The sequence below is a fragment of the Zea mays genome, chromosome 3 (genome assembly GCF_902167145.1).
Source record: "Zea mays cultivar B73 chromosome 3, Zm-B73-REFERENCE-NAM-5.0, whole genome shotgun sequence".
NCBI lineage: Eukaryota > Viridiplantae > Streptophyta > Magnoliopsida > Poales > Poaceae > Zea > Zea mays.
The window spans coordinates 4,201,528-4,222,265 of record NC_050098.1 but is presented as its reverse complement, the minus strand read 5'-3'; the positions used below and the strand labels follow the sequence as shown (position 1 = coordinate 4,222,265).

The window sequence follows — 20,738 nt, the reverse complement described above, 5'->3', positions numbered from 1 at the left end:
TGTGCAGCAGTACCCTCGTCCTTCCTTGGGGCGAGGGATCTTTGTGCTCGTGAAAGCAACGGCTCGCATTGTTCGCTAATGGACGAATAAATTCCATCACAAAAACATTGAACTGTATGGAACATGCTATACTGAAAGCGTGGGGGCAAAAACAAAAAAAGAGGACAAGGAAACGAGAAGCGCCCGGCACCCACCTGGTACCCGGTCCGAGAGCGCAAATTCACATTTCACCCAAGCAAAGGCAAAGCAAATGCGTGAAAGAATGACTGTTTACCAAATGTTAAACCAAATACCCACCCCTGCAGTCTTTGTACATGAAGCTCCTCCATGTTTGATCTTTACAAGCTTTAGCAACAAACACGAAGCACTCCCTGACACCATTTTCGCCACCATCCATCATCTTGGCATCTACTAGGTTAGAAGGTATGACTTGTACATGTCTGTTGTTAGGGTCTAGGAAGCAGACCTCTCGCCCTGGTGCTAGAATAGGCTGTACATGCGGTACGAAATGTCAACCTGAGGGCAGTTCCTTCCAGAATCGCTGCTTCCATCAGTCCATCTATCATGAGTTGACATTATTGGCTGTTGGAGCAATGTGCCTGCCATACCACCCCTCATGTCTGAAGTTGTTCCCTGGGAAAATACTTTGTATCCCCCAGTAGCAGTAGCCATGTAACTAGTGGAAGTTCCATCCCAATTTTCAGCCTCTTGACGTGGATGTGACGAGCCACCAGGGTAAAATGAATACTGAGGGTCATTTGACCAACCAAAGAGGGTGCCTGGAAACTGTCTGTGACTCTGACTCCAGTTCCGGTTGGTATCGGTCAAACTGGGTGGTGAAGAGATGTTCATGCTTAGATTTTGTGTGACATCTCCATCATCTTTCAGGCAATCTGTAGTCAAGCTAGTAAAGTCTTGTTGATCTGGAATACCACAATCTTGTACCAGGGCATCAGGTGCAGAGCAATGTCCAGAGCAAGCTTTGCCTGAACCGGAGTACAGATGAGGCTTCTCAAATCCAGGAGGACAAGCTTGTCTCCTTTCCTTTCTATGCAGAGATGCCACATCAGTGGATGATACTGCACTGGCTGGTCTTGATAGCATAGTGCTATCTGAAGAATGAGAGGAAACAATATGACCAGACCGAATTGTGTCCCAGCGCCTATTGTGCGAGCTATCACCATCAGACAACGATGCATTCTTATTAAGAGTGCTGCAGCAGAAACTTGCTCTTGCTATACCTGTATTAGAAACTGAAACTGGTGCATTTTGTTGATTTACCAGCTGTGATCGATTCTTTGCTACAAGCTTCATGTTCAAATCTGAAAGATTGTGTGATCCAGCAGATCCTTGAGTTTTGGCATAAGATGCAGAAAGATTACTGGGAAGAGTTCCGCTGCTCATATTCTGTGATGCAGTCAATCTGTGTGACACAGTGCTCTCTGGTAGTTGCTTATAACCTCCAAGAACTATCTTTTCTTTGATATCTGAGCATTCATTCATTATCTCTACTCCAGCATGAGATTTAACACTAGCTGAAGCGAACAGATGCGCAGGTTCCTCTGGGATCTGGGGAACTGGATGGTTTCTAGGAATTGTAATGCAGCTCCCTTGTGCCTTTTGAACCAAAGTAAGTTTTGTGAAGCTTGTTGAAGTACCATTGACAACTTGTCCTGTTGCTTTAGGCCTAGTATCGCTAGAAGCAATTGACGGCCTGTTAAGTACAGTAAGACGCCGCACTGGTGCAACTTGTCCTTGAGAAACTACATCAGCATACTGTGGCTTTTGCTGCACGGTGTCAGATGTTCCATTTTCTGCTGAAGTAATTTGCTTGGGATTTGAATTATCGTTTCCTAACTGTGAAGATGCTTGAGATTTGTCGTTATTGGAGCCCAAATGCTCATTTGATGAGCTGTGCAACCAAGCACCCTCAATAGGCTGCATATGCTTTACTGATGTAGTCATTTCACTTGAACAGTTACGCCCTCCAGGTGGTATGTACCTTTGAGGTTTGAGGTCAGACAAATTTTGCTGATTATTGTGTAATCTCTCATGGTCATTCCTTTGATGAAGAACAATACTTGCCGGCGATGGAGGACTGCCAGAAGAAAGGCTTGAGTCCCTGCAACACAAAAAAGAAGGGTGGTCATCACTTATTGGTGAAGCACTGAAGGCTAATATACATCAGGATCTGGCCCTGGCAACAAAAGCATTTACCGTGGAGTGGTGACTGATGGTAAACTAGTATACTTGATAGCACCATTGGGTAGTAATCTGTCATCATTGATGCAAATCTTGGCATAAAAGGAATCCCAGTTAGTACAACAATGGGCAAGTAAATGCATACAAACTATAAACAAAACACATTTTTTCTATCCCTTTGCAGCAAAACCATAAAGTTGTATACGAAAACATAACCACAAGACAAATGTTAATGACATTGTGATCCTTACATCTTTGGAGATTCCACTGGCAGTTGTATTTCTTGAACTGCAGTCACATGGAGGGGGCAAAGTACGTCCCGAACGATGTTGGAGACACTTGGTACTCATTCCCATGGAGTGCTGCAGCCTGACCTCAGAAAGAAACAAAGGTGATATTAACATATTTATGTGGATGGTTTCCATGAATTCATATATCATTTGACCCCAAGGTTCCTGTGCAACCTAGCATCTATCAATCCAAATTGAGCATAGGAACATTGAATTTAAATGAGTTTGTAGTACAACTTCATCTTTTCAAAAGTCCAGATTCAGCTAATTATGCTACATGGCAGAACTGAAGAATTCAGTTCAGACATGCTAACTGCATCATCAGGAGCTGTCAAGGCAACACAAATCTCAAAGAGTCCAAATTAATGACACCTGCTGCACAAAGAATCCTATGAAGGTCATTTTTTTCTCGAACGATCTTACCAAGTCATTAGTGCTACAGGTTCAGCTGGACTGCTCATCTTCATACTCGGTTGGCCCCAGCAAAGGGTTTTAATAGATATAAGATATGACAGACAAAAGAGGTATATGAAAGTCTAATACTTTGTAGAAACATGATGGGCATTTATGCAATAAGTGCTGTTCAAATCTGCAACCTAACCAGCATATAGATAATCCAGGTAATGCAATAACAAGTGTTAACATCAACCAGTTGGATGACCCTTTCTCTTCTTGTTGTTTTGCTTTAGTTTGAGCAAAACATGTGGTACTTGATGTTTTACATTCATCATATTATAACGCCTGCTGCTTGTTCGCAGTTAGACACCCTTATATGAAATATAAGGGTATCTTTGAATCAGCCTATTATCCTAAGCGTATCAAGAAGTTTTGATATCCCAAAAGGGGAGATTAAGAAAACAACATAAGTGTGTCTTTTAAGATATTAAAATCTCTAGATGCCAGTGAATAAGTGTGGTTGTCCCAATTTAATTATGCTAAGTATTTGCTACTAATCAACAACAAATATAGGTCAAATAAAGAGGTTGACATATTCAATGCATGTATCTCAACAATCTACTAAGTACTCTAGTGTTGAATCCAATAGTCTAGATATGTATGGTATCCTGATATCAATTACTATGTTAATCATAACTGACCTGACCCTTTATATTGCCCTTCCACTAACTAATAATTACATTGCTTTCAGCCTTTTGTCCATTAAATGCGGATTCACAATGACTACTTGTATTACATAATAATAAATAATAATAAAACTATATAAAGCAACTAATTTCCACGGTTTCCACCATTGTCGACTTTTGCAAAGAAAAAACTATATAAAGCACCAGTTTCCACCGTCGCCGTGCGTCACGCGCGAAGCGCATAGGTTTGTTCCTCTCCACCGCATCTCGCCTAACAAGCAGAGAGGGATAATGACGCTGCCACCTGGATAAGTCTTATCAGAAGAAAAAAACGTCATTCGTTGACTCCCCACTCGATAAACTCATCTCAGATGGTGGCGCTGCAGGCACATGAGATTAGAGCCATTTTTTCTTGCCATTTTTGCTCCCTCACTCAGGTTCTATTTTTCTTGCCATTTTTGCTCCCTCGCTCAGGCCATCTCACCACTTCAAAACCCTCTCCTGTCTCATCCGCCTTCCTCGCGATTGCAACGACAAGGCGATTAGAGACGGCGGCGGCCATGGCCACCGCGCAGAAGGAGGACCTGCTCAGGGAGATTACCAAGAAGGAAGAAGAGAGCACTTGTTTCGAGTAGAGCACCTCCGCATGAGCGAGCAGAGGTGCACGAGTAGGCGGCACGGGTGCGCGGCTGCCAGGAGCGCTTGCGCGCTTGCATCAGATGGGAGCGCGGAAGCGCTTGCGGCTGCCGGGAGATGGAGTGAGGATGCCGTAATGTGTTGGGTGGCTGGAGGAACGTCATCAGAGATGGTCTCGCTTCCCTAGGTGATTATACTGTTACTCTAATTAATTTAGTTTCTTGCATCCTGCCCATGCTTGCGGCTGCTGGGAGATGAAGAGCGAGGATGCCGCAATGCGTTGGGTGGTTGGAGGAATGTCATCAGAGATGGTCTCGATTCCCTAGGTGATTATATTGTTACTCTAATTATTTCATTCTCTTGCATCCTGCTATGCTTTTTTTTAGAAACGAACCTACATCTTGGGAATAATGCTTGGCTCGTGATGTGATCGAAGTGGTCATGCAAGGATTATTCTTTAGTTCAATTTGTGGCTGGAGTTTTGCTATTGCCTGGACATGTGGTCCTTGATTGGGTAGGCGGCCCACGGCCATGTAGTTGTGTGGCAGACTTGAGAAGTCTGTCGACTGGATTGGATAGATGGGTGAGATTTTTTTTTTTGCTCCTGATAGTAAGGGGGAAATCAAAACAAAACTAGAAGAGAAAATCTATGTTGATTTAATTTATTATTATGCCATCGCAACATGCAGACATTGTACTAGTACATAATAAAATGTTAGTACTAAAAAAATATACCTTGCACACACCACAGAAACATCATCTTTTGTACAAATTTCTTCTGCTGGGGCTTTATAATGCACATACGAACAGTTTGGCTTGTAGCAGTCCTGAGCCAACGCACAACCAGTTATCAGAAAAGAAGCCAATGGCTCCAAGGAATTGAGTATATAAGACATACCTTATTGCTGAGCCATATATGACAATATCTTGTCACACCAAAGGTTGCTCTATATGGTAAGCATAAAAAGTGCAAGCCATACCATTAGAAAGACATAACAAAATGGATGATGGTTCATTTAAGTCGAATCACAGTATATATAGCGCCAACTTACTTCAAAGGTCGACCATCCAAGGAATAACCATCAACTGCCTGTATGCATCTGATAGCTTCTACTTCTTTTGCAAATGTAACATATCTAAAGAGATGTGTGCAAAGAGTTACACAATAAATAAGCATCTGATCTCAAACATACTATAAATAATTAAGTTTGCTAAGAGTAATTTCTGCTCTGTACAAAATGTATCTAGTAGGGATCAACAAGAAAAATTAGAACTGCAATCCCTGCAGCAAAATCATATCAAATGTCACAAACGAAAGTATTTTGCCCGCGTCATTACAAAACAGAAGGGCATGGAAGCAAATTTCCAAAGTGTGCAACTTTTGTTTGTGGCCATAGCAGCAAGATATGAAGAATTCTACCTATATAATAGGAGAAATTTCGATATTTGACATCCAATCCACGCGTCTGACTTCTTTTAACCCTCAATTCGTGCGTCTTTCGATAATTAACCATGTGGCTGCAAATTCTTTTCGATTCAAGGGTTTTCTCTCTTTTCTGTCCCTTTTCTATTTTCTTTACTTCTTCCCAGCCATATGCAATGACCAAACTGCCCCTATCGTTCCCTCCCTGACGATCATGGATGATCATGGCCGTTTGGTCATTTCATGTGGCCTGGAAAAAGAGAAGAAAAGATAGCAAAACTTTGAATCAAAAGAATTCACAGCCACAGGGTTAAATATCGTAAGGCGCATGAATTGAGGGTTAAAAGAAGTGAGGTAAGCGAATTGGATGTCAAATATCGAAACTTCTCATACAGTGGTGACCATATTACTGATCCCGACTTTGTATATCCAAATCACTTACACACGTCCAGAGTCAGGAACCTGTTGGTTAGCTCCAACATTATCAATGATAATGTTTTCTATCTTTCCATATTGTCCAAGGAAACTCTTCTGTCTCAGCAACTGCATGAGTAGCATACAGTTAGCATTTACCTTGGTGCATCAAGAGATCTTAAAGAGGAAATAAAGAACCAGGGTCATAATGCTTGCACTCTCGGTGCAAAGCATTTACCTTCTCGCTGGCGAACTCAGTTGGCATACCAACAATATAGACAAGCTTCCGTTGAATCACACGAATGCTATTTGGATCTTTTGGTTCTGACTGTCCCAACTGAACTTTTGCAGATGTTTGCTTATGAGACTTGACTTGTTCTTTTTGATAGTTGGACTTATCAGCACAAAGTTCCTTTAAACTGCACATTTGGGAAAATAAGGTAGAGAAAATTCAAGTAAATCAATTATTATTGCATTTCGTAATAAGAAGTTTGATGAGTTAGCGTCGAGAAATGAAAATGTGCATATAGTGCAGTGGATTTTTTACTGATAAAAACATTGAATCTTAGAGATAAAGCACATGCATTTGGTTCCTGGCGCTTGTCTCCAAGATCTTATCCTTGTTATATACAGAACGGCATCCAGGGCACCTCCCGCCAGATTCATCAATTATACGATGCCAACACCAAAGACATATCTACCAAGAAAAATGATGATTATAAATACACTAACTTAACAAGAAAGACAAGAAAAGCCATCATCTGAGCTGTACATATTTAACTAAACTATGATTTACTAAAAGCACAATACTGAATCATGAAGGTACAAATGGAAGAAGCATTTAATTTATTTCACTCACTGGGCCATGTTATCCAAAATAGAATACTACAGATACTTCTCGATGCTACAGCAAAACATATGATGTTCAGACTCTTACTGTCAAATTCTTAAAATATACTACATCAGCAATATTTCCAAAAAAAAGTGTAATAATGACATCTCTTGGTCTTTCCCGTTTTTTGAAAAATACAAAATAAGCTTCACAAACCATAAAGAGTGTAAGGAAAATGGACCCCGGCCCATTTGGCTAAGTGATTTTGGTGTTTGATGATCAACATAACCTGTGTAATAATGTGTTTGCTAGTGTTTGTGTTTATAGTTCATAGGATGCGAAGAGGATTGGATTGAGGCACTGAGGATGCAACACCTCAAAAGAAGACATAAAAGATGCGTAAAAGTCCAAGGCTCAAGAACAAAAGAAGCCCAAAATAAACAGTGAAGAAATCCATGAAGAGGGTAGTCAGTCAGCGCTCTGGTGGCGCACCAGACAGTGAACAGTACTTGTCCGGTGTGACACCGGGAAGTCTGTGCAGAGAGCCCACAACTAGGGACTCTGGGGCTGTAGCACCGGAATGTCCGGTGTGCACCAGACAGTCTGGGTAACGGTCGGATCCAACGGTCGACTGCTACAGACACCAACGGTCGGCTGACGTGGCCAGGGCACCAGACTGTCCGGTGCGCCCGACGACAGAGCAGTCAGCTTTCTGTCCAACGGCTAGAATTGTGGGGGAGGTTATAAATACTCCACCAACCGGCCATTTGAAGGTGTGGGAGCCCAAGCAACATATCAATACATGTTGTAGACATTTCCAAGTGCTCAAACACCCAAGTGCTTAATAAAATCACTCAGTGGTTAGTGTAGATGTTTTGCGAAGTGATTAGGTTAGTTAGACCGCTTATGCGCTTGCTTTAGGTGAATCCTAGTTAGTTGAGTGAGTTTAGAAAAACCCACAAAATCCCTCAACTCTTGTGCGAGCCGTTGTAATTGTATCGAGTGGGGCGAGAGTCTTGCGAGACTGTGACAACCGAGTTTGTGTCACGGCCGCCACCGTGTACTGAAGGGAATGAGGCCTGCGACGTTTCATCCGGAAGCTCGATAGTGGAGACGACGGGGAGCGTCGAGAGGAGCCAGAAGCGGAGCACCATTTGCGCGTGGAGAAGGCCCACGGCTCTCTACGGAGTTACTCGACTGTGGTGTTTGGCCCTCACGTGGGCTACCCTTTGTGCATGGGTACCAACGAGGATTAGTCGGGACCTTGCGTGGTTCCGAATACCTCGGTAAAAATACCGGCGTCATCCACGAGAGTTTGCATCTCTACCTTGATCTTTACCTTCCGCATTTATATTGAGTAATTAAGTTTCAATCTCCTCTTTCTATTTAGAATATTTAGGATTGAAACTTAGTTTTTGCGGTAGAGATAGCAACACTTAGATACAACCTAGTTTGCACATTCTAGACTGTTTATTTGCATAGGTTTTGTTCTAGTGATTTATTTGTGGCCTAGTTTAGAGAGAGTTATTAGAGGTCCTAATTCAACCACCCCCCTCTTAGGCATCACCGTTTCCTTCAAAGAGAACACATAACTAAAGGTATTTATTACCCATCTTTTCGCGTGACAAATGAAAATATAATCATATAAAATAATTGTTGTATAATAATGTATTTTTACAATTATTGAGAAAAGTCATAGCAAACAAAAGGTAGAGAACACAAAATTACAGGTATTTATTACCCATCTTTTAGCATGAGAAATGAAAATATAATCATATAAAATAATTGTTGTATAATAATGTATTTTTACAATTATTGAGAAAAGGCTTAGCAAACATAAGGTATGAAATACATCCAAATAAATAAAGAGCATGGAAAAAACAAAAAACAATGTGTGCACACCACAATGGTACTCAAGCAGTCAAGCCTTGGATGTTCACCTCATATCCACATTTACATGGCTTCAGTTGTTTATCTGTCAAATCCATCTTGTTCAAGCAAAGTGGACATTTTTCATTAGTTTGGTCGTTCATGGTGACTCCGCCTTAATAGTTGAAGCAAGATAACTGAAAATAGAAAAAAAGAGTTATCTTACCAGAATATGATACAGCATAAGGATGTACAGTTTCAGAACATGATTAATCTAAACACCATCTTAGAGATGTTGCAGAATGTAGAGATGTTGCAGAATATGAAGCTCGGTTGACATAGCAATGCATCTACCACTTCAGCAGGCATCATTGGCTTTGTTTCAGATATGTCAAAGGCATTGTTAAGAATAGCTGAATAAAATTATGAAATGACAAGAAGTTAAGCGTAACATTTGTGAGTAACCACGTGAGGATCCCTTAGTAAAGTATCCTTGCAAAAACACACAATTTAACCAAGTTTTTTTCCACATCGGTAGAAGTAGAACCTAATTTCATTACCAGAAAACAACAAATTAGAAGAGCTTTTATTAAAACAGCTAAAGAAAACTATGACTTATTAAACGCCAGCACCTCCGAACACAAACAACCTATGTCAGTTTAATCTGGGAATATGACAATATAGCTTTTAATATGCCAGTTAACTATTAAAGCTAGGCATAACTTTGGTATAGTAATAAACTGTCTGTTCTACCAAGAAGCGCTCTTTTTCCATCCATAATAATATCAAATATCCTGAGTATGTTTTGTCTATAAATTGGAATATTCCATAAGTAAGACACTATAAAGCAGGGGCCGCCGCAAGGGGTAGGCAAGGTGGGCCATGGCCCCACCTTTTTTTATAAACTCTTATACCTAGATTTAAATATACATCAAAATAAAACAAGAGCTATTATATATAGGTGGCCAAATCTAATGATTAACTTTTTTAGTGCTCCACTACTCAGCCCACTTCCCACCCAAGTTGTTTGATTCCCTCCCCTAGCGGCTAGCCCACTCGTGGGCTCGTGGCTCGCTTGCTCCTTTGGTAATTGACTGATCGGTTAGTGGGTGACTTAACCCGCCAGCTGCCAGTCCCACCTAGCCTCCACGTCACTCATCAGCTCGTCGCATCGTCAGGACCCCGCATGCAGTGACACTGCTTTGACTCTTAGTCCGCACTAGTGGGCGGACATAGGGTTGAAAACGGACGGAAAAATCTCGTCCCGATCCGTACCGTTTTCTACATTTGACCCGATCGTTTCCGTATTTACGGAAAAATATGGAAACGGGACGGAAACGGGAGAGGGCTTATCTCGTCCGTTTTTGCGGGATCCCGTTTTTTTTTCGGATTGAACCCGTATTTATTCCGTATTTGACAAATATGGGACGAGCCTAATATGCATTAGTATATAAACTAAATCCTCGTGTATTTATGTGACAAATTATAGCACAATTGGCCATTGTAATCACTAGCTCTTTTCAAATGGCAAGTGATCTAAAGTCTTAAACAACATCGGTTGTAGCTAAATGTACACATTTAGCAACCAAACAATAATAGAATGTTGCCTCTCTATATCTATTTGTTTTATGTTATTATTCTGCCAATCAATCACTAGTTAAACTGACATCAATAACATTTCTATTTTTATTAAATTATGAGTTTCCGTTAGTATTTCCGTTTCTGTTCGTTTTCGCAATTCCGTTTATCCCGCTCCCGTTTCCGTTCCCGACTATTCCAGACCCGATCCTGTTTCCGATGATAAAATACGGATATGGAAACGGGAGAGGGGTTTTCCGTCCGTCTCCGTCCGTTTTCATCCCTAGCGGACAGCCTGTCGGTGGCATCCTGCCTTGGCACCACAATACCACCGGCCCTCGCTATCTCACTGCGGTACCAACACACCCGTCAGACTGCAAGCTGTTGCCTCATTGTCGCCATCTCGCGTCAGACTCGCCGATGTGGCCGCTCCGCCCCACCCCACCCCCTCCCTCACTGGCCCGTTGCTTTCCCCTCTCCGGCTCTCCCCTAGGACAGCCAAAAAGGTTTTCCGGTATTCATGTCATTTTGAAACACTCCTAGTATTATCACCTAACCTTCACGTTATTATCATGAAGCTACTTTTATAAGTGGTCTAGTCTAGTGATTTTTCTCTTACGGTGTTGCCCCACCTAGAATTTTGTCATGCATCCGCCACTCCTAGGAACCATACTTCCTAATAGAAGCTTGCTTCAAATAATCGTAGTTATTCACATATTGCTTGCTTGTACAAAGCCTGGGATGTTTTCTTCAAAGGAAAGCAAATATTTAGGGCTTGTTTGGTTCGTGGCTAACTGTGCCACAGTTTGCTCCTAAGGTTAGTCGTCCGAATTGAAGAACTAACCTTAGACAGAAAAGTCAGGCAAAGTGTGGCAAGTTAAGCAGCGAACCAAACATGCTCTTAGTCAGCAACTATGAAAACTAACAAGTTGTTGTACTGTTAGAATCAACATGTCACATGTATCTATTCTTGACGTAATCATTATCACGCCAAGGGAAATATTGCGCCAAATCATCTCTGCACTACATTCCATCAATAAATCAAACGAGCAATTTCTACTGTGTACCAAAATCAGTACACACAGAACGCTTCTATTTGTTAGCTGGCACCAATAGAATTTTGTTGATCGGACTATTAATGGCAGTACAGCATCAGTTCCTGAGCTCCAGAAGCCTGAACGGAAGATGCACTAGGCTACATCATCATAGTGCACATGGCCACATGGGTACAAACCATAATCCAAATGCGCTAGTTGTGTGTTGTACTTTCCCGCTCACAGAATCTCCTACACAGCACATTAAGTTCCAGAACTTTGTAGGCTGCGTTGACTAAAAAAATGACGCATGCTTATCTACCATCGAGCCCTCAACAAAATCAGGGGTCCACATGCAAATCCTGAACTCTGAGAGGTGCATGCAGCAAAAGTACACCTAAACTGGAGGTCTGAAGCTCTAAAACCTAGTAACGATCTCTTAACCAGACCGTAATGCGAGTTAAGTAATGACAAAAAACAAGTAATCTTACACTCAAATTAAATTACTCTTCAATACCCCCGAGTGGCCGAGTCACAGACTTATCAGATAGTAAAAAGGAATAGCAGTTACCAATCCCACGAAAACCTCTCACTAAAATACCAAAACTCAAGACAACCGAGACATTCTCACTGAGAAGCATCAATTTGCAGACAAAACAAAACAATAGCTGATTAACAACAGACAAGCCTAATAAATTCGCAGATATTGCAGCCAAAGCCGACTCCCGTACTAGCCCTAAATAGTGAAATAAACACCAGAAAAGGGAGTAGCCGCCAAAGCATTCCACCGCCATCAAGTCCGCAGGAGTGATCGCGGCCACGGCCAAGCGGTGGGGTGAAAACTGAAAACCCAAACCTCGCACACAAAAAAATAATCACCAAAACCCCTGCCCGCCACAACAAAGCCCTAGAGGTTATAGCAATCAGCCACCACGCGGTGCTGGAAAACAGCGAGGCCGCCGATGAAACGCACCGAAACACCGTAAAACCGCGGCCAAATGCCCCCCGGAGCCCTACATTGCCAGGACCGGAAAGCCCTAGGCCCTAGCGCGAGGCGAAACGGGGGCGGTTTGCGATCGGAGCGGGTGGAGGGAACTCACGTCCAAGGAAGAGGAGGCGATCGCCGCCGCGGGCAGCCTCAGGATTAGGGTTTCGAGCTCCTGCGTCGTCTACCTCCAGAAACTCCGCCGCTCGGCTCCGGCCCCCCTATCCCCCTCCGCCGCTCCGGCCCCTCTTCACCCAATAAAAACTGAGAGGAGAGAGCCTTGGCGTCCTGGACTTTTTGTTTTTCCCCCCGAGTCGAAGCGAAGTCTTTAATAATTGGCACCACGACTCACCACCCCGGCCGGACCCGCGCTCACGGAGCGAGATACGCGGCCCCCCGCGCTGGCACGCCGACACGTGGGTCTAGGATATGCGTGGGGGCAAGCTCGCGGTGGCTCGGGCTAGTCGGTGCCCGGGCAGGTGCGGTTCGTCAGGTCCTTTCTTGATGCTCTCAGATGATCTGACGCGGCCGCGTACTTTTGGGCGATGCGCATTGCTTCATGCCCTCCTCGCGCGGGCGTGGGGCCCGTCGGCTGGAGGGACCACATGTCGGTCGCGGGGAGGCCGACTGCTCGTACGTACACGCGTGGCCCACAGGGGATGGCCCGTCCTTTCCGGGGCGCATCGCATCCACGTTCGGAAGTGAGAGACCCGCACGCAAGCGGCGTGGATGGGGGTTACTAACCACTGGAAACCGGGGCCGGTTGTGTCAGTGGGAGGGAGGGCTCGGGTGCGTAGACGCAACCGCCAACTGGGGCCAGTGGGCTGGCTTCCATTGAACTATACTGGGGATAGGATAACGCGGTGGGGTGGGGAAAGTGACGGCTCGCGGTCGCAGCCGCGGCGGCACTCTTTGGTGTGGGCCCGGATCGGGGTGTTGGACTCGTAGTCGTAGACTGGAGGGTTTAATACGGGGGCGGGCCCGTGCACAGCGGGATTGATGGGGGAGATTTGCACTCTGATCAGCAGCATACTTTCAGGATGCAGCAGCCTTGCAGAAGGCGTCCTCGTGGTCTCGATCGCACAGCTTGCGTTTGGAACCGGAATAGCAGAGAAGGGCTCTGGCAGCCTGTTCCCATTTATGCTGTGCTTGGCTTTGGCTGCTTCTCTACGATGGCATATCAGTGCAGTAAGGCCCGTTTAGACACAAATTAATTAAATTAATATATTTATATATGTAATGTATTTGTGTATTATTCTAAATTATATGAAAAAAATATACACTATACTTATGCTATCTCTACTACTTATTAAGGCTCTAAGAGTAGTCTGCCATTCCCATGTTCTGCCATTTCCGTGTTCTGCCATTTTCGTCATGAAACCCATTCCCATCTGCACACTCAACACACGCCCTGCACATGTGGGCCCACGTGACAGCCTCTGTCTCTTTTTTCCCGTCGCGGCTAGGCTAAACCCATTCCCATCGTGCAAACCCATCCCACGTGACAGTTATTCCATTCCCATGTTCTGCACACCGCATGCCCTACCATATGGGCACACGTGACAGTTATTTTTTCGTTGCAGCTCCGTGTCCTCTCGCGCAAAAAATGTTAGAAGTAGAGACCGTCAAGTGCACTTAAGCAGAATTACTTTCTCTGAAGCAGCACAGCTTATAAGCCGGTACCACAATTGTTGGCTGGCCAGTATGGTACTAAAATTTGCAAGTCATGGTCACGTGTTATTTGGTGCAGCTTGGTCGGCGTGGGCTATGTTATTTGGTGCGGCCCGTGTCGAATGCCCAGCACGCCTCTGGCCCTGGCCCAGCCTAGAGTTCGAGTCTTTCTCTGCAGCTCTCCCTGCCTAGCGGCCCCCTCCACCTCTCCCTGCAAGCGGCCCCTCGCATCGGTCTCCCGAGAGGCCGAGACGCAGCATCGCCTTCCTCCTTGCAGCCGCCGCACCATCTTCGGTCCACGCCCGCACGCTCCACCTCCATCCATTCTCTGGATGTCCCATGGAAATTCCAAATGCTAGAGCGGTTCTCCGTGTGAGATGCCCGAGGTGCCACTGCGTTCTCGAGGAGGCCGGCGCCCCTGTGTACCAGTGCGGTGGATGCGGTGCTAGCCTTCAAGGTAAACTCATGTCGTCCCACTCCGATTCATTTAGATGCTTGCTCGTATCAACACCCCCCGGCCCGTGTGCAGATGGGTCACCGGTGGAGAAGCTCCCCCTCCCCTCAAATCATGAATCTGTGCTCCGTCTACTCCTCCATCGCGAAGCCGCCGTGGGTTGGAACTTGGAACCAACCAGATCACACGAACCAAACCACCGCCTCCTCCCCCGAGCGAAGCCTCACCGCCGGCGCCCTTGGCGACACGCTACTGGATGATGTCGCTGCCCGTGCAGTCACGCGGCGCCGCCACCATAGCTCCCTGTGGTCGCACCTTCAGGACTCCATCTTCCACCACTCCTTATGTTCTTGTGTGTGCGCGAAACAAACCAGTTCTTGTGTGTGTGCGCGCGCGCGCTTTTCATGGTTCTCACAACGTTGGTTGGTTTCGTCCTCTCTTATGTTTCGATATAGTTTCGTGATAGTAACTGGTCGGAGCTTGTTTTGACCTGTCCAATCATTATCCTTAAAAATTAGGAGTTTAACTATGAGACGTACTGCTAATTAGCATGCATCAGTGTTATAACGAGTCACCGCCTCGCTGTCCAGAGATCTGGGATGCTCTGAGGGTTGCCGCAGAGTCCGATCTAGCCCTTGCCCAAACCATCGTGGACAGTGCTGGAATCATCGTCTCGAACCCTGACATGACGCTCTGCTACGACGAGAGAGGTGAGCAAGAACTTGCCCCCCCCCCCCCACCACCACACACACACACACATTTTCACGACTCTGTTTACCGTCCTGTTGTGCAAGACCAATGTCGAAAACTGAAGACTCCAAGTACGAGCTGCCCAAGTATGTCTTGAGCGAGCCAGCGAACCTGATCCGCGACGGGTGATTCTGGACCCCCAAAAGGTTTTGCAGCAGCACGAAACAGGGCCACGTGAATTTATGTGGATGGTTGATTCGGTCGCTGGTTCTGGATTGTAACTTTCAGGGACGCTGAAAGCTTGTTTCAGCGCTGTATGTTGTATAGTGATGTTATTGGACACGATGTGTAGTCTCTAGACCTGCTACTGCTGAACTCGGTCATTCAGGGACAGTGAATGCAGTGTCGTTTAGGCTAATATGCTGCAGCCTTATTCATCCCTCCTCCTATCCTATTTCAGACTCCACTATATCTATATAAATAGTGCAGTTTGCACTATCTCTACTAATCCTTAAGGGTGGACGGAGGGCGTCCACCACCGCACCGTGCCCCCGCCCGCGACTTTGACCCCCGCGCGCGTCTTCCTCCTGCCCGCGAATCACACCCGCTCGCGTCGCCCTCGCCGCCGGGTATCCCGCCCGCGCCAGGCACCCCTCCCCCGGCGCGCCGTGATGCCCGCCGTCGGGTATCCCGCCCTCGTCAGCGCACCCCTCGCCCTCACCCCCGTCTTCGAAGAGCCCTGCTTCCATCCTCAGCGCCGCCAGCTCGCCGGCATCCTCCTAATCCTTGCTCGATGCTAGATTCGCCAGACTACCGAGGCGCTGCTCCTCGGATCTCCGGAGAGGTGGCAGTTGTTTGCCGGTTATCGGCGCCGCATGTCTCAGATCTGAGATGGACAGAATCTGGGACGGCAGGAGGGGCGGGGTGTCGGTCTGAGGCGTTCCGCCGCCTCCGAGGAGGCGCCTCAGGAGCAACGGCGGAGGGGGCCCCAGGGACTCGCCTCGCTCCGAGCGCCGACGGGGCGAGCGCCTCATGCTCAACGGCGGGGGTGGCTGCGCCAGTCGGGACGACGACGACGATATCTTCGACGAGAGCCTCAGCGACGAAGACGACGCCGCCGAGCAGGAGCTCGCGCCACGGTACCACCACCAGCGGCGGTCACCGAACACGACGCCACATTCGCCGTCGCCACCTCCACCCAGCGGTGGCCACCACAGCAGTAGTAGCAGCGGTGGCGGGGGTTATCACAACCACCATCACGGCCAGCACCACCAGATGCAGTAGAAGTGCGGCGACTCCAATCCCATCGTGTCCAAGGCCGTAGACGAGATGATTGGTGTCCCTGTCCCGAGGAAACCCCGCTCCGGTTGGCACTCGTACCATGCTTAAAGAGCAGAGTTTTCACTCCGGCGGTTTCATCCGGATGGCTGATGATATTCTTGGCTGTGCTTTTGTGCTCTTGACAGCTTCAACGAAACGTTCTTCGCATGAGTGGCCTGTCCCCGGCGGCGGAACCAGTGGAGGCAGCACCGGCGCAGGAGACGGCTCGCAGATTGCAGATTCAACGGGCCTTTGTCACGGCCAATCTCTCCAGCGTCAGCCTCCACTACCGTCCCGGCTCGGAAGAAGCTTGTGAGTTTCCAAGCCCTCCGTTTCTCGCCAAAGAGGGCACGAGAACTACCTGGTGAGTCCGAACAGCACCTCGGCAACCTCGATTTCCTCAACTGCCTGGTGAGTCCGAACAGCACCTCGGCAACCTCTTGAATGAAAGAGGGCGACTTCGAAATCTTCGGGACTGTGGTGGCGGCTGTGGTTGTGGCGGGTTTGTTGATGGAGCTGGGGACAGTGATAGTCGCTGCTTTGACGCTCGCTCCTCGCCAGTTTGCTCGTCTTCTCCACGTTGCAGCCAGCAAAGTACTTTCCTGTCACTCCCTTGAGTTGAGGGCTCAGTCCTACGTAGCAAGTAGTCGCAGCTCCCTGAAGAAATGCATACACGAAATTTCAGAACACGAGTTTCGAGATAATAACGTCGCTATGAACAAGAATTGGCTACAAAAATGAAATACAAAGATCTGGCTCCAGACCTGGGGTACATTCTTCCACAGTATGTAAGTGGCAACCTAAAGCACCTCTGCAAGAGGAAACAAGGTGCTTCAGAACATTGTCAGAAGATAAGTGTTCCTAGCTAGAGCCTGAGAACATATATTCTATGTGAGAAAAAAAGGAAAAATAAAAAGAGAGCATACTCATGAGAACAAGGAGTGCCTCATCAAATTGGTCATGATCAATCCAGGATGGACACTGTTAACTGTGATGTTTGCTCCTTCTTCCTGTTTACGAACATTAACAATGTGTAAGAGCAGAATCCTGAAGGATGGCACATAATTTGAGAACCAGGAGTAGGTTTCAGAGTTTTAACCAGTGTAGGCATGCATCAGAACCATGGATTTTCATACATAGGTAAAAGGGAACGAGATCATATCATCTCTGCAAGTCACACTGATATGTATCAAGATCCCAAAGGTTCCGAAGTTATCTAAATCCCAAAGTTCGCAATGGCCATTGCTTACTGGGTGCCCCTTATATAGTTAGTGCGTCATGACAGTGAAGCAGGACAGAGCATTAGGGCCATGATGGACAAATTGTTTCTCTTCAGGTTTCTACCCTTCCCGAAAGAGTAACAGACATGGATAATACTATTAGGATACCCTGAAAAAAATACCTTCAGCCTTCTAGAGAGCTCCTTCGCATGCAGCAAGTTCGCCAGCTTAGACTGTCCATAAGCCATTTTGTCGTTGTATCTGCAAGTTAATAAAAGATCATTACTTGCAGTTCAATCAACAGACAATTCCTACAAAGCAGAACCATAAACGCACATACATTTTCTCATCATTGAGGTTATCGAAGTCAATTCCCTTCGGATACGTATGGTGGTGGGCGACTGATGACAAATTCACAATGCGGCCCTCAATACCCGTAGACTTGGCAGTGGCCTTCATGGTATCAAGGAGGAGATTGGTAAGCAGAAAGTGTCCTGATAAAAAAACAATTTCAAGCAAGTCATGCTGTCAGTGAGAGAATACCTAGATGATTTGTCGCAAACTGCATCTCGACCCCGTCTTTAGACAGCTGAAAAGGGCAAAACATGACGCCTGCATTATTTCTGTGGAACAGAAAAGGATTCCCTCAAGCCTTGATCCAGTGCAAAGAGGAAAGCGCTAAAATAGGCGGAAACTTTCATATATATGAAAGAAAAAACAAGCAAAGGAAACTTTCATATATATGAATGAAAAAAAACAAGCGCTAAAAGTAATAATACGTATATGCTGGAGATAGATTCAACGAAATCAAAGGAAACTTTCATATATATGAAAATAAAAAACAAGCATGAACAAGAGGTGAATAGGGTTACATCAGGATGTTCAGAGGGAGTTTGATCGAGTTGAACTGGTCCACAAAAGCCCTGACAGACTTGAGGGAGCTGAGGTCTAGCTTCAGAACATCAATACGTGCCGTTGGGTTCTTCTCCATGATGGTCTTTCTTGCTTCTGATGCAGCTTCTGTGTTTCTAGCAGCGATGACCACATGGGCTCCTCTCAGCGGAAGACTCTTGATGTCTCCAGACCAATGCCACTAGCTCCTCCTGGCATATGCAAAAAATTACAAGTTTCAGTAAAATTTGGAAAATAATAGATTTTTGACACCTTGGAATTGAGTTAAGCGAGCAACTGGACCCTCAAAATACTATAGTGAGATGAAAAAGACTGAAGATGATAGCTATCTAACTGGAAGGATCCAGCATCATTGACCTCAATAGATTATGGATAATCATAATCTCTGCGCGGCTGCTTGCTGATAGGTTCTACTAAGCATGGTTAATTGACTTGTATTTTCACCTAAATATAGATGACATGGAAGAAAAATGTTTTTATGTTCACCTTAGTAGATAAGTATCTTTTTTCTTGCTCCAATAATTATCATTAATCAATCTAGCATGGTATCTTTTGTTACTTGCATTTTGGAGCCTACCAGACATGATTCTATTTGTGTTAGTAATATCACTTCGTAACCCCTTAGAGCTAGGAGAGCTGCCTAGGGCCGGTACCCGTCAGCTCTCCTAGCAATATCACTTTGTAATTCCTTTCCCTAATCTATGTTCTTCGTGAGTGTTCGCATGAAGGCATGCAGGCCGTCACCCGTCAGCAAATTAATTGTTACAACATGCGTCTTCCATCACCCGGATTCGGATTCGTGGCGCATGATATGATATTCTGAAATCTGGGGCGATCCGATGAGCAGGCAGAAAGCAGCCGCGCAGAGGAGTACAACGCGCGCGCGCTGCACCGAAGAAATCCCCCCAGATAGACAGACAGGACCTCACACGGCACCGCACTGCATCGCATCGCATCATTCCTCCGCGCTAGCTAGCTGCTGGCCGTTCTGCGCCCCTCGAGTCAGCTGGTTGTTATCGTGACAGGACGACGCGCGGTGAGCAGTTCACAGTAGTCCGAGAAAGAGAAAGAGAAACACATCCAATTCCTGGATCCATCGATGGAGCGATCGATCGAGCGAGCTAGAGAGCTGCCTAGGGCCGGTACAGTTCACCTCACGTCGACCTCGGCCGGTCGACCTCGGCCGGCCGGTGCGCACGTACGCAAGTGCTACGCAGGATACGATGATGTGATTGGGCGCGGCGTCTGAGTTGTCTGAACAACTCTCCATCCATCATGCATGGCTAGCTGCTGTGTATATATAATATGCGGGAACATGATAGGCACACTTTGGAACATGATTGCCACTCAACGCTCTGCCTCGCCTTCCTATTGTCTCGAGTCAATGCCCTTCTTTGCTTTTCGATCAATTTCACAAACAAGAAGCAACCTAACCAATAATTTATTACCCTTCCGAAGGACTCGATCCACTTTCTGATTTCTGCCTCTTCTGAATTGGTCCTAGACATTGGAGCTTCTGGTCCCGTTGCAAGTGGAAAATCTTTGTACTTAAAGGTTGCAATATAGTGGTCCCGTTGCAACGCACGGGCACTCACCTAGTAAGAAAGTAAGTGGAAGAGTGTGTTATAAGTTGTATATTAAAAATTAGTATGCAAATCTATAGAACCAATTTCCACTCTCATCCCATGAAGTTAAAGTATGATTATATATAAACTTTGTAAAGTTGTGCAATGTCACATTCTAAAAAAATAGTCTACTCCAATAGTTAGATTCCAATTATCCAAAATCTATACTAGTTATTAAGGGTCTGTTTGGTTGGGTTGTGGCTGTAAAAAAAGTTGTTGTGGGCTGTGAGCTGTAAAAAAACTGTTGTAGGCTGTAAGCTGTTAAAAAGCTAAAAACTGTTTGGTGGAAACCACTAAAAGTCATTAAATTTTTTTTGATATATGTTTTCACAGTTCCATCTGAAAAGTCACTAAAAGCAGGTCCAGGGGTGCTTTCAGATTTGCACTGCGAGAAAGTCGGCTTTTAGAAAAAGCTGCTTCCTGGATCCAGCCATTTGGTTGGCTTTTGGCTTTTAGGGGGCAAAAGCCAAAGCCAAAAGTCAAACCAAACACACCCTAAGA

At 45.7% G+C, this 20,738-nt stretch overlaps 1 protein-coding gene, 1 long non-coding RNA gene and 1 pseudogene across 3 annotated transcripts; 2 read left to right on the top strand and 1 right to left on the bottom strand.

The window, feature by feature from the left end:
- Positions 1-209: 209 nt before the first annotated feature.
- LOC103649602 (RNA binding (RRM/RBD/RNP motifs) family protein) lies at positions 210-12,729 on the bottom strand. Its single transcript, XM_008675339.4, has 11 exons — positions 12,461-12,729; positions 8,820-8,945; positions 6,632-6,744; positions 6,286-6,466; positions 6,076-6,176; positions 5,263-5,346; positions 5,109-5,157; positions 4,946-5,037; positions 2,454-2,571; positions 2,218-2,294; positions 210-2,122 (listed from the first exon to the last, which is right to left on the bottom strand). The coding sequence occupies exons 2-11, from the start codon at positions 8,910-8,912 to the stop codon at positions 481-483; spliced, it is 2,550 nt and encodes an 849-aa protein (XP_008673561.1). The 5' UTR covers positions 8,913-8,945; positions 12,461-12,729; the 3' UTR covers positions 210-480.
- A 2,329-nt stretch (positions 12,730-15,058) lies between these two features.
- On the top strand, positions 15,059-15,578 carry LOC109945370 (uncharacterized). The gene is made up of 2 exons (XR_002268532.2): positions 15,059-15,180; positions 15,285-15,578. It is a non-coding gene; the product is annotated as an uncharacterized lncRNA (long non-coding RNA).
- A 182-nt stretch (positions 15,579-15,760) lies between these two features.
- On the top strand, positions 15,761-19,144 carry LOC100381398 (LOC100381721-like pseudogene; annotated as a pseudogene). The gene is made up of 2 exons (NR_157272.1): positions 15,761-16,526; positions 16,627-19,144. The product of NR_157272.1 is annotated as a protein-like pseudogene (transcript).
- Positions 19,145-20,738: the final 1,594 nt, after the last annotated feature.

Excerpts from the sequence above, each read along its gene's own strand:
- LOC103649602 (XM_008675339.4), bottom strand. The coding sequence starts at position 8,912 with ATGAACGACCAAACTAATGAAAAATGTCCACTTTGCTTGAACAAGATG. Across the intron at positions 5,038-5,108 it reads ATATATGGCTCAGCAATAAG|GACTGCTACAAGCCAAACTG; the intron begins GTATGTCTTATA and ends GCGTTGGCTCAG. Across the intron at positions 2,123-2,217 it reads CCATCAGTCACCACTCCACG|GGACTCAAGCCTTTCTTCTG; the intron begins GTAAATGCTTTT and ends TTTGTGTTGCAG.